At 47.2% G+C, this 13,216-nt stretch overlaps 1 protein-coding gene and 2 long non-coding RNA genes across 6 annotated transcripts in view; 1 reads left to right on the top strand and 2 right to left on the bottom strand.

The window, feature by feature from the left end:
* CD44 (CD44 molecule (IN blood group)) overlaps positions 1-3,966 on the bottom strand; it is an 88,664-nt gene extending 84,698 nt beyond the window's left edge. For all 4 annotated transcript variants that reach the window (XM_055549311.1, XM_055549308.1, XM_055549309.1 and 1 more), the window contains exon 1: positions 3,740-3,966. In XM_055549311.1, coding sequence (XP_055405286.1) covers positions 3,740-3,806 — 67 coding nt within the window. In that variant the 5' untranslated portion in view covers positions 3,807-3,966. The remainder of the gene's footprint in view (positions 1-3,739) is intronic.
* Positions 3,967-5,693: 1,727 nt separating this feature from the next.
* The window catches only part of LOC129628342 (uncharacterized), a 33,901-nt gene continuing 26,378 nt past the window's right edge, over positions 5,694-13,216 (top strand). The window contains exons 1-2 of the long non-coding RNA XR_008702785.1: positions 5,694-5,789; positions 6,123-6,378. This is a non-coding gene — a long non-coding RNA (uncharacterized LOC129628342). The remainder of the gene's footprint in view (positions 5,790-6,122; positions 6,379-13,216) is intronic.
* LOC129628343 (uncharacterized) lies at positions 5,711-9,126 on the bottom strand. The gene is made up of 3 exons (XR_008702786.1): positions 8,958-9,126; positions 6,159-6,210; positions 5,711-5,837 (listed from the first exon to the last, which is right to left on the bottom strand). It is a non-coding gene; the product is annotated as an uncharacterized LOC129628343 (long non-coding RNA).

The raw sequence follows: 13,216 nt of genomic DNA, 5'->3' as shown, positions 1-13,216 counted from the left end.
CACAATTTCCAGAGTCCTCCAGAGGGAAATAACGAATCAAAGGAACACAGGCGCTGGAGGCTAACACAGAGGATGTGGGACAACAGAGGACCCCAACTCCATCACTCATACTAGCTGTGTGTCCTCGGGCAAGTCATTCCATCTCCCTGAGCCTCTCAACTTCTTTATCTGGGAAATGGAATGAAAAGATTGCTAAACATACACAGGGCTGTTGCGAAGCTTATATTGGATAACCTGTTCAAAGCCCATGGCTGAATGCCTCGTATGAAGTTGTGTGCGTGTGCGCTCAGTTGCGTCCGACTCTTTGTGACCCCATGAACTGTGAAGCCCTCCAGGCTCCTCTGTCCATGGGATTTTCCAGGCAACAATACTGGAGTGGGTTGCCATTTCCCCCTCCAGGGGATCTTTCTGAGCCAGAGATTGAACCCACATCTCCTGCGTCTCCGGCCTTGCTGGCGGATTCTTTACAACTGAGCCACCAGGGACAGTGCTCAGTAAATGGTATTTCCTGCAGATTTAGGACCCTACTTCGTAGAGGAACCGAGTGTCAGGCTTTTCAAGCTGGGATGCTGCTAACTGAGAGGGATCCAGCAACACTCCAGGAGACACTGGACAGTACAGAGGCTCGATAAAAAGAAATTTATCATCTTTATTCTTACATTAAACTCAAACTGGATATATTGTCGAGGAAAATATAAAATTGTATTGAGTGTTTAAAGACAGCAATTTAAGGTGTGTTGCTACCTCTGTAGACCACACACTCCCCACCCACTGTAAGTAGTGGAGGTGGGGCTCAGTCCTGGAGGATTAAGGTATTTCAGAGACCTGAGGTTTGGAAAGTGTCCTGTGCTAACACTCGGCCTGAGAAAGGGGAAGTCATCTTTCTCTCTTTGGGGGATCTGTTTCCTCCTTGGGAAAAAGAAAGGGTTTTTCTAAATGGTTCTTGGAGTCCCCATCTCTGAGTCTACAATAGTGAGTCAAGAAATATTTCTTGAATGAGTGGAAAGGGATCTGTCATAAACTAAGAATTTCACACTGCCCAGCAGCCTCTCCAAATTGCGTGGGCCAAACTGGAAAAAGAACGGAAACTTTTTCTACTGGCTGCAAGACTCAAACACACCTATTTGGCACTGTGCCTTAGCAGGAAGGAAGATGTCCATTGTGTATTTGGGGAGCAACTGAATTAACTGATGCTAACCGACCTCAGGGGTAATGGAGGTTGGCTTTGTTGCTGCTTCACCCAGGAAAACACAGCCAAAAGTTTAACTCCCAGAAAGAGGGGTCTCTAATGCTCAGAGGGATCAGAGCGGTGCCAGCCAGCCCCAAAGCTCCAGAGCTCTTAGCTGCACCCCTCTTTCTAAACACCAGGGGCACAATTCTCTAGCAAGGACCTCTCACCCACAGAGGACAGGAGGCAGACAGGTACAGAAGGCTCGCTTCACTGCTCTTTACCCAGGGCTACTTTCTTCCTTCCACGTGTGAAGCCTAGTTCAACATATCTGTTCTCCAACTTAGAGTTTGGGTCTAATGCTGCTTAACTGTATTTGGCCATGTCTCTACTTCTTGCTTTTCAGTATGAAGATCAAACCCTTTCTTCCTCCCCAAATCCTTGCCACTTGCCGAAATGTCCACATTGTCCTCCGGAGCCCACCGCCTTCGCTGGTGGGGCACCAGAAGAGTCTCCCCGCCTCCTCTTTGTCCTTCCTCTCTCTGCCGGCCCAGCCCGAGCCCACTGTTAAGTCATATCTCCTTTCCAAGCCTCAGTTCCTTCCAAATAGCTTGATAAGCGCATGAAAGCCTGGGCCCAGACAGCTATTGCTACTGGCATTTTTTTGCGCTTCCTCCAAATGACGCTGCCCAAAGGGACCACGGAAACCCAGACCAGAAGTAAGCCTGCCCATCTAGGGGGAAGGCAGGAACTTCAAGGGTCAGGACAGTGCCAAATATTGGGGGATGGGGCCCTTTAGAAGAATTTGGGCTACAGGATGGAAGGAGTCAGGAGTCAGAATCCTCAGAAGCAAAGCAGAAGATGCCCCAGGGAGGTAACATATAAATGGACTTCCCTATAGGCGAGAGAGAGAGAGAGAGAGAGAGAGAGAGAGAGAGACACCAGCCTGGTTCCTCTTCCCTGAGGCCAGGCTCACAGCTCTCCCTGAAATCTTTCCCTCCTTTCTCCCATACCAAGTCTTTCTGCCTTTCAAGAGATCCTTGGAGCTCCAGTTCCCCTTTGAAAGCCTCCTCTAAAGCCTCTGGTCCACCACCTCCTTCCACAAAATCCTTTCTGAGTTTGTCCATGTCATACATGCCGCTTAACCAGTGCTAACTAAGCAACAGGCAAAGAAGCTTGGTTCACAGAAACAGCAGTCTTCTGACTGTGTGAACACAGACAAGTCACTTAACCTCTCTGAGCTTCGGTTTGTTGCCCTCCTGCAAAACAGGGCTAACAACAGGACACTTCTCACTGGGCCATGGTTGAGGGTAAAACGAGATAACGCATGTAAAGAATTTAGCACAGTGCCTGGCCCAGCCCAAATGTATAGTAAATGGTGGCTGGTGCTGCCATTGTGATTACTGTTAATTATTATTATTAATTATTAGTTTTCTGATTCAGGAATCTAAATCCTAGACCCTCACTTATCCTCAGTCTAAAGTATCCTGGTAGGACTGTGTCTCTTACTTTCCTGGTACCCCCAGAGCTGGGTTTAATAAACACTTGCTGAGTAGAATTAACCATAGGTTGAGCTGTCTTAATGACCCATCTGGCACTTCTTAAAAGAAAAATTAATTTTGCCAGCGATAAGCAAATCAGCCATGTAATTATCTGTACATATAAAGACAAAGAAAAGGAATGCTGGGAGTTCAGCCTTGCCAGAATACCTCACACGCAGCCACCCCCTCGACAGCCCCTAAGAGGCACCGACTCTGTGGGGATGGGATACCGGCTCAGGGATCCCTGATGCCACCCAGGAGCCTGCTTCCCTGTCCTGCTCCGAGGCTGCCAGGCACCCATTGGGAGCCACATGACTGTCTGGATTTCCCCTAACTGATTGGCAGCCTGCAGGAGGTTGCCAGGATGGAGCAGCTGGCCGAGTCACTGCCTATCCTACTCACACTCCCTGCCCCAGGCTGGCACCTCGTGGCGACCCAGAACCTTGCCACAGAGAAGGTTCAAGTTCCCACAAGCGTTAAAATTGTTCGTGACTGGAGCGAACTGTAAGAGCTTTAGAACCTAGGTGAAAAGGGAGAGCCACAGGAACGCGGGACCCCCTTCTGGGAAGCTTGTTGCCACCAACCCTCACACATGGCAACAGTGCCCACCTCTATGGCCACCTCTCCAACACCCCTGTCCCTACCCCAGCCCCTGTCCCTGCCCTGCGCAGCCTGGCTTCAAGCGCCCTTGGGCACAGGAGTCTGTTAGTCCAGACACAGGCTGCACGCACCCAGGAGTACAGTTCCTTTCCGCCTTGTGCTCCACCGGCTCCAACCACCCCACCCCAAACCGCGCGCCAACAGCCTGCTGCCCAAACAGCGCCAACTTTTCTGCGCTCTTTCTCTTTGCCGTTCCACAAAACGGTGCTTCCCACCGACAGGCTCTCCAAGAGCTTAGCGCAAATCCTCGCCCAGTCCTCCTTCGCCAAATCCCAGCCGCTCACCGCCCATTTGACCCCGACCCCCCAGGGCCAACGGAGCCCCCACGGCTGGGTCCGGGCCACTCCCTCCCGTCCGGGCGGGCACTCACCGATCTGCGCCAGGCTCAGCTGCACGAGGCAGAGTCCCCAAGCTGCGCGCCACCAAAACGTGTCCATGGCGTCGGAGCGACCGACCGAGCGAGCGGAGTGGAGCCGGAGGGGCCGGGCGCTGGGCGGGGGCCGGCGGAGCACGGGGCAAGCAGGGCGCCCGAACCTGTCGGAGGCTGGGGTCCGGCTGGCAATGAGGGCGCCTCGGAAGTTGGGTGCAGTTTTTATTCGAGGGTTGAGAGAGTGACCTAAGAGGGAGGGAGGGAGGGAGCGAGGGAGGACACACCCAAGCAAGGGGGCTGTGACTAAGTAGCCGGCAGAAGTTTAAAGACGTACCAGCTCTCCTTAGCCCTGGCCCCTCCGCCCCCGCCCCGTTCTCCCCCGAGACAATAAAGCGGGGTGCCTGGGCGCGCACCCCGGAGGGCCGAGGGGTCCCCATGCACCCAGGACGCACCGACTTTTCTCTCCTGGCGGCTGGGAGCGCAGCCTCTGGACGCAGGAGGGAATGACTGAGTCCTGAAACCTCGCCCCTTTGGGTTCAGCTTCTGGCCTCTCCCCTCCGCGAAGTTTCTCTTTTGACTTAGGCTGGGGAACTCTTCTCTGTGGGTTTCACAGGCAGCTGGATATTCTGGGAGAGGGGCTGGGACAGTGGAAGTGTGGTTTTTCCCTGCCCATGGTCGGGAGCTTGCGATTCTTCCAGGGGAGGAAGAGCTCATCGACCTTCCCTTGAAAGAGAAGGGAGTTCATTAACACGCTTCGGGTGGACTTTTGATTCTTACCAGGACTGCTTAGGGAAAGCTAATGGTAGCCAGCCACGGGCTGGTATTTGGCTCTACCGACCTGTGCATCATCTTCCGGTCCCCGGCTGGCACCTGGTTCCATCCATCCATTCCTCCTTGGCTTACTCACACTCTCACTCATCCTCCTGAACACCCAAGGATTCCTCTATCTACCCATTTTATCTTATGTCTCTCCAGGGCTCACACATCTGTCTACCCTCCTGTCCATCAGTCAGTATGCACTCACATGCACCCAGCCTCCTGTCCAGCCATTTATCCAGCTACATATCCTTTCGTCTACCTATCCATCAACCACATTTTCTTCCAACCACCCTCCCATACAACTTCTCATCCATCTATTCTTAATCTTTTCACATTTCTTTGTAAATTCACATCCATCTATATACTATTCTCCCCTCTATCCATCCATACCCACATATCTGTTCATACATGTACTCACACATCATCTATCCACCCATTCATCCATCATCTACATATCCATTCATCATTTTACCCCTCCTCTCACCCACCCACACATCGATCCCTTCTTTCTTGCTCCCATTTATATTCCTATCTACATGAATGTTAATCCACTTTCTATTCTAATCTGTTCTACTCAGCAAATCTCAGAAAAGGGAGGAGATTGTCATATTCCTCATTTTGAGTTTGAAAAATCATACTTTGCATTATAATTCCATATCTGTCTGTAGCATTGTGATGCAATATTTGAAAAGCAAATGCAGCATTTATTGCTAACTTGGACTACTGAAAGTAAATCTGAATGGAATTCTTGCCTGTGAGACACACAGAATATGATAGAGGTTACCTGAAACTGTGACAAGACCCTGAAAGAGCCTTGCCAGCATTTTTAAGGCAAAGTAATCACTTTTTTATTTCGGAGAGCAATTGGAACATTTGATCAGATAAAAAGGTTGAAGGAGGACAGCAAGATATGAGGCTAGGGGGTAAGCAGGGGCCAGTTTGTAAATTATACTAGGAAGTTTGAGCTTGATCCCTAAGAAACAGGAAGTCAATGAAAGTTTACTTTGCTGTTGCTGTTTTTGTACTAAAATACACCTAATAGAAAATTTAACATTTTAGCCATTAAGTAGCTTTTCATGCACTCACGAAATTGTGCAGCCATCCCCACTGCTTTAGTTCAGGCTGCCATAACAAAGTACTATGGACTGGGTGGCTTAAACCACCGATTTATTTCTCACAGTTCTGGAGGCTGAGAAGTCCACCATCAGGGTGCCAGTACGATCCGGTTCTGGTGAGAACACTCTTCTGGTTTGCAGAGAGTCATCTTCTCTGTCCTGTCCTGTCCTCACAAGAGGGAGAGAAGGGGATGGAGGGGGAGAGAGAGGACAAGCTCTCTTATGTGCATCTACTTAAAAAGGCACTAATCCCATTCACGGGAGCTCCACTCACATGACCTGAACTACCTCTCAAAAGCCCCACCTCCTAATAGCCTCACAGTGGGAGTTAAGATTTCAACATGTGAACTTGCAGGGAGACAAACATTTAGAACAAATGCTATGTAGTTCAGTGTGAGTTTTGAGTTGGGAAGAGCCTGCTTGACTAGGGGCTGTTCTTGCATTTTCAGGGAGAGTATTTGGAGCTGAAAGATCGCTGGACTTACTGTTCTTCAGCTGCTCAGTGGCTGACATTCCACGTCTCAAGGGGTGGCCCGTCTGAAACAAAGAGCCCCACTTGACCAACAGGTACGCTGATAAACGCTACAGTAGTAGCTGACTTGGCCGAGCCATCTGTGACCAAGAGGACACTTTCCTTCAGCAACTGGGGGCAAACTGGCTTCCAGGCAGATCTTCAGGCTCTAATCACGTGAGACACCAGCCCTGGTGAGTTTCATTGGACAAGGAATGACCTTGGCTGTCTTGTGTCACCTCCAGGGTTTTCTGCTTTCTTCCTTGTTTGTTTTGTTTTGGAGAAGAGGGGGAAAGTGGAATGGGTATTTGTAGTCACTAGAAACATGTTTGTCTTTCTGTTCCATGGAACTAGGTATTTCCTTGGAGACTTCGCAGAAACATACACAGGGATCAAAGCAAAGGCTTAGGTGTGGGCTATGCCTCCCCCACGGGAGAAGGAAATGGCAACCCACTCCAGTATTCTTGCTGGAGAATCCCTGGGACAGAGGAGGCTGGTGGGCTGCTGTCCATAGGGTCGCACAGAGTTGGACATGACTAAAGCGACTTAGCATGCATGCATGCATTGGAGAAGGAAATGGCGACCCACTCCAGAATTCTTGCCTGGAGAATCCCTGGGACAGAGGAGCCTGGTGGGCTGCCATCTATGGGGTCTCACAGAGTCGAACACGACTGAAGTGACTTAGCAGCAGCAGCAGCATGCCTCCCCCAACTAGAGTCCCCATCCCAGCCACAGAGCTCCCTCTGGCATCAGTGTTATACACTAGACTGCTGAGTGAGATTTCATTTTGACAAAGAATTTTACTTCACGCAAATATTAAAAACCACTAGACTGGGTCGTCTTGAACCCTGGTCCCCTCTGCACTTGTGCAGTAAACAATCAGCAAAGGAAGAAACGGGTATGAAAGTGTTTTGCAAACTGTAGAGGGGCATGCAAATTCTTGGGCATCGTAATTAGGATTCTTCTCCCAGGGGAGATCTTTTGCCAGCCTGCTTCCCGATAATTCAGTGCTGGACTGAGGTTGTTTGCCCCCATGCCACAAATGACTCATTTCAAACTGACCTGGTGACTTACTGAGTCAGGGCCACCCCTTGGGAATTCCTGGAACACCTTTCAGAGCAAACCCCACTCCCTTTCCACCCCCGACTCTCCTCCTCTACTCTGCCCACACTACTGGCCTCACCAGGACTTTCCCCGCTCTTCTCTGAGCCTCTGTAAAGCTTAAATCCTCAAAATTGCTATTTTTAGGTGGTCAGTGTCTACTGCAGGGGATACTTTTCTAAGCCAAACTATGAGACATGGGAAAGTGACAAAGAGAGCTTGAATTGATCTGGGTTGACGTGAGATTACACTATTTGGGAAGAATCCAGGATGCAATCAGCAGCCTTGGATGAGGAAACCCCAGTCTGAGCCTCGGCTCTCCTGCTTATCAGGCGGTGACTTTATTCGGGTCTCTTAACCTCTGGGAGTTTTGGTTATCCTGTCCACAAATAACACACATTCTCATCCCGTTGACGTTAATAAGAATGTAATCACAGTTATGAGAAGTAACTGAAATAAGACATCAGGACTCTTCCCTGGGATCCCTGCCTCATGGTGGGAAACTATGGCCCACCAACCTCTAAGCTATCTAGGGAGAGGACCATGTCTTGCCTTGGGTCCCAGGACTAACTCAGTTCCGATGCCTGGTAATTGCTGTCTCTAGCGTTGGTGCTGCTCTCAGTAAAAAACACGACATAAATGCAAAAATACTATCGTTCTTTTCCCTCCCAACACACTTTATAGGGTGACTTCAGGAATCACATGATCCAACAGGTAGAAGCATGTAAACAACCTGACACTTTTGAGACATAGGCAGGCAGCAGTGTCTTTCTGGACGACCACTTTCAGCAGACCCAGGACAGCCGGAGCATAGTTCCCTCTGGCAGACTAGACTTTGTTTATTTTCCTTCCTAAAATATTGGGGCCTGCTGGCTGTTATTACTGACTAATAATAAATCGTGGTGTTCTTGAGCAAAGAAAAGTCAGATCTAAACCAAATGTTAGCAGGCCTGTGTGGAGTAAGGCTGGGAGATGGAAACTGAATCATGGGATTTGAGGATTATGAACATAGGAGGCCACTGGGCTCTTTTAAAGGGATAACAGCCAGTTCTTTTCTCCCAGAGATGGAGCAATTTGGCAAAGTAAAGAAAAAGTGCCATTCTGGTTCAGCTTTCACTCAAAAAATAAATCCATTCTTAGATCCCCCTCCCAGTGTGAATTCCACACATTCCCATGAACAGCAATGAAAAAGCTCTTGTGAAATAATTACTAGTGAAGTCCCAGTATACTGGTCATTTGGGATGCAATCTTCAAGATAAATAGATGAAGTTGCATGACTAACTGGTCTTGAGTTAACCGAGTGTGACTATGGAGCTGAGCCTTTAGAATTACTAAGGCTTTCAAAGTATGGCAACCAAAGTAGCCAGTGCATCCTGAAAATGAAGGGGACAGGGTGCCTCTGGAGTCTAGGTAGGTCCATGTCAGTTGCAAAATGAGATTTACACATGCCTTTGGAAGTTAAAAGGGTGTGCCATTGAACCAAATCCCTCAGCTGGATAGAAACTAATTTAGAAATGTTAATTGTCAAAAATGAGATTTGAATGAATGGTATGTGACCTCATGTAGTAGCCTAATTAGGAGGAAGACAAGTGAGAATGTATACTGTATGCACAATTATTTAAAAGAAATATAATTATATTCCTTTTAAGTATGGAATAAGTAAAATTCTTACCTATTCATCTTCTCTCCACATCATGCGGATTGTTAGTTAAACATCTCTGGAAAGTCTTTAAGGGGATCTTCATCAATGGACATTTAAGCATGATGTATGTTGGTCATACCTGTAATTGAAATGCAATGGTGGCTGATATCCTTGGGGTAATCTGAAAATTGTTCTCTTCATCCCTTTGCTATGTGACCATGTGACTATTAGGTGCAGAGCAAAATTCAAACTTTTTTGATTCTATCATAATTAGTCATCACCACCAATCACCACTCATGTCACTACCACTCCCCCCACAATTACGTAACCACCGCCACCTACATCAGCATTATCTCTACCTACCCGTACCGCCATCATCCGTGCCGCTGCTGCCTCAGCACAGACCTCGCAGCTAGACACCAGCGCTTAGCGTATCCTAAACTGTATGCCATTTAGTTATCCCGACAGCCCTGTGAAAAGTTCGTTCCTATTTTACAGAGAAGGAAGCCAAGGTTCAGGAATGTTAGGTGACTAATCCAAGGCCTAATCCTCATTTTACTTAAAAGAAGCCTCTTTTGCCATTAAGAGATATAGAGATAGGAAAGTTTTATCTCATTCTGATTCTCGATCTATTGATAGCAAAAACACTAAGACTAAACTAGTGGAGTCTTAATTATTTTTCACTCAATTTTATTCCAGTCAGTCTCTTTTAGGAAGGAAGGTTTCCTTCAGAAGCTTTTGTGAGAATTGGGGAGGTAGAGAGGAGTTTCAGTTCAGTTCAGTTCAGTCGCTCAGTCGTGTCCGACTCTTTGCGACCCCATGAACCGCAGCACGCCAGCCTCCCTGTCCATCACCAACTCCTGGAGTTTACCCAAACTCATGTCCATTGAGTTGGAGAGGAGTTTACTAAAGTAAAATATAGAGAATATTGATTCTCACAGCTCACTGAAAATTAGGCTCTTAGAATGAGACAATTTTATTAATTTTAAACTTTATTGAAGTATAGTGGATTTACAATATTGTGGTTAATTTCTGCTGTATAGCAAAATGACTCAGCTATTCATAAACACATTTTTCATCTTCTTTTCCATTATAGTACATCACAGGATAATGAATATAGTTCCCTGTGGCGTGCAGTAGAACCTTATAGTTTAAGAATGAGGCAACTTAAGTACATAAACTAAAGTTTTGCTTACTTACTAGAAAATCCTAGATTTGCGTAGGACTTCCAGATGTACAAGCTGGGTTTCAAAGGGGCAGAGGAACCAGAGATCAAATTGCCAACATTCATTGGATCATGGAGAAAGCAAGGGAGTTCCAGAAAAACCATCTACCGCCTATAATGGAGGAGCCACAGGAGACTTGGGTTCGATCCCTGGGTCGGGAAGGTCCCCTGGAGGAAGGCATGGCAACCCACTGTAGTATTCTTGCTGGGAAAATCCCATGGATAGGGGAGCCTGGTGGGCTACAGTCCGTGGGGTCGCAGAGAGTCAGGCACAACTGAATCAACTGAGCACCCATGCACTGCTTCATTGATTGCACTAAAGCCTTTGACTGTGTGGATCACAACAAACTGTGGAAAATTCTTAAAGAGATAAGAGTACCAGACGATCTTCTCTCTCTCCTGAGAAAACAGTAAGTGGGTCAAGAAGCAAGTTAGAACTAGACATGGAACAACAGACTGGTTCAAAACTGGGAAAGGAGTACATCAAAGCTGTATATTGTCACCCTGCCTATTTAACTTATATGCAGAGTACATCATGCAAAATGCCAGGCTGGATGAAGCACAAGCTGGAACCAAGATTGCCAGCAGAAATGTCAACAACCTCAGTTGTGCAGAAAGTGAAGAGGAACTAAAGAGCTTCTTGATGAGGGTGAAACAGGAGAGTAAAAAAGCTGGCTTAAAATACAACATTCAAAAAACTAAGATCATGGCAACTGGCCCCATCACTTACTGGCAAATAGAATGGGAAAAAGTGAAAACAGTGACAGATTTCACTTTCTTGGGCTCCAAAATCACTGTGGACAGTGACTGCTGCCATGAAATTAAATTGTCCTTCCATGTTCCTTGGAAGCAAAGCTATGACAAAGCTAGACAGAATATTAAAAAGTAGAGATATCACTTTGCCAACAAAGGTCCATATAGTCAAAGCTATGGTTTATCCAGTGTTCATGTATGGATGTGAGAGTTAAACCATAAAGAAGACTGAATGCTGAAGAATTGATGCTTTTGAATTGTGGTGCTGGAGCAGAATTTTGAGAATCCCTTGGACAGCAAGAAGATCAAACCAGTCAATCCTAAAGGAAATCAGTCCTGAATATTCACTGGAAGGACTGTTGCTGAAACTGAAGCTCCAATACTTTGGGCATCTGAATCAAAGAGCTGACTCATTGGAAAAGACCTTGAGGCTGGGAAAGGCTGAAGTCAAAAGAAGGGGTGGCAGAGGATGAGATGGTTAGTTAGCATTACCGACTCAATGTACATGAATTTGAGCAAACTCCGGGAGATAGTGGAGGAGAGAAGAGCCTGTGTGCTGCAGTCCATGGGGTCACAATGAGTCAGATACAACTTAGCAACTGAACAACAACAAATGCCTTCATTCATTAGAATATCATTATGAGATAGCTGTCTGTCCTTCCTAGAAATAAGCACCATTCTCTGTTTATAGCACCTGGAGGTTTATTCAGTGATCATACTCCTCATAAGACACTTTTTGGTTTGCTGGCCCAACTCACAAGTCACAATTCTTTCTCTCAATGTTGTATCTAGACCCTTAAAGGCAGCCTCCCACGGCAGCCATAATCTTACTATGTGACCCCTACCTGCCATGCCCATGACTGACTGGATCAGTTGCCAGACACCTGATGCAAGTTGAGCCAGTCATGGTCTCTCTTCTAGAAACTTGGGATTGGAGTAGGGCTGAACCTGTAAACACATACTTGGAAGCTGTAGGGTAGCCACGTACCTCCATGTGGATGGAGAAATGAAAGGAGAAGCAGGCAAAAGCTGGGAGAAAGGCAGAAAAACCTCAGTTCTGACACTTTTTCTTCCTTGTTCTAGTCCATTCTTGACATCTGACTGCATTCTTACCCATGACTTGTGTGATGTGTCCTGATATCCTTTCAGAAATCCCCTTTCTTGTGTTTGTGTTAGTGCTAGCTGGCTTCTGTTGCAACCAAGAATACTTGATGAATATAGGAGGGTAGCTGTCTGTTTTACAAAAGACTAAACAGGGGTTTTTGATCAAACTGGTCAATCCTGAAGGAAATCAACCCTGAATGTTCCTTGGGAGGACCGATGTTAAAGCTCAAGCTCCAATACTTTGGCCACCTGGAGGGAAGAACTGACTCATTGGAAAAGACCCTGATGCTGGCAAAGATTGAGGGCAAGAGAAGAAGGGGGACAACAGAGGACGAGATATTTGGATGGTATCACCACCTCAATGGGCATGAGTTTGAGCAAATTCTGGGAGATAGTAAAGGGCAAGGAAACCTGTGTGCTGCAGTCCATGGGGCTGCAAAGTGTTGGACACAACGTAGCAACTGAACAACAATAACAAAACAGGGGCTTAAATGGCTGAGATGTGCCCCCTATTGGGCCTTCAGGACTTATGACTCTAAATTCTGATTCTAAATTCCATGCCCTTTTCATAATCTGGCCTTACCTACACCGCCCCCCACCAAAACCCCCATCATCCAATTATCCTGAGAGAGTACAACGAATTCTTCTCACTGTTAGAGACTCTAGAATCGCTGATGAGTTGCCCACAGTTGCACAGAACTCCAAATGAGTGGCAGGTCTTCTGAGTCCTGTTTTCCCAGACCTTCTCCCAAAAGCCCCTTTCTGCCTGAACATGCCTCACAGTCTATTTCAAAGGCAAAACATTTCAGCTGGCAGATGATAACAGCTGTTTCTCTTCAAAACACCCAAAGGGTAAAACTGGGCTACAATGCACAGGAGTGAAGCTCCAGCCAAGTCTCAGCCAGGCTCCTATAGAAAAGAGAATAGGGGCTTCCCTGGAGGCTCAGGGGTAAAGAATCCACCTGCCAATGCAGGAGATGGAGGTTTGATCTCTGGGTCAAGAAGATCCCCTGGAGAAGGAAATGGCAATCCACTCCACTATTCTTGCCTGGGAAACCCCACAGACTGAGGAGCCTGGCGGGTTACAGTCCAAGGGGTTGCAAAAAGAGTCAGACAAGACTTAGCAACTAAACAACAACAACAAGTAGCTTGGAAACATGAGGTCAGGCCCAAACCCATCTTATTGCCTGCTGCTGCTCCTCTGCCA

The sequence above is a fragment of the Bubalus kerabau genome, chromosome 15 (assembly GCF_029407905.1).
Source record: "Bubalus kerabau isolate K-KA32 ecotype Philippines breed swamp buffalo chromosome 15, PCC_UOA_SB_1v2, whole genome shotgun sequence".
Lineage (NCBI taxonomy): Eukaryota > Metazoa > Chordata > Mammalia > Artiodactyla > Bovidae > Bubalus > Bubalus kerabau.
Note: the sequence above shows the minus strand (reverse complement) of the source record. Positions and strands in the feature narration are given on the sequence as shown.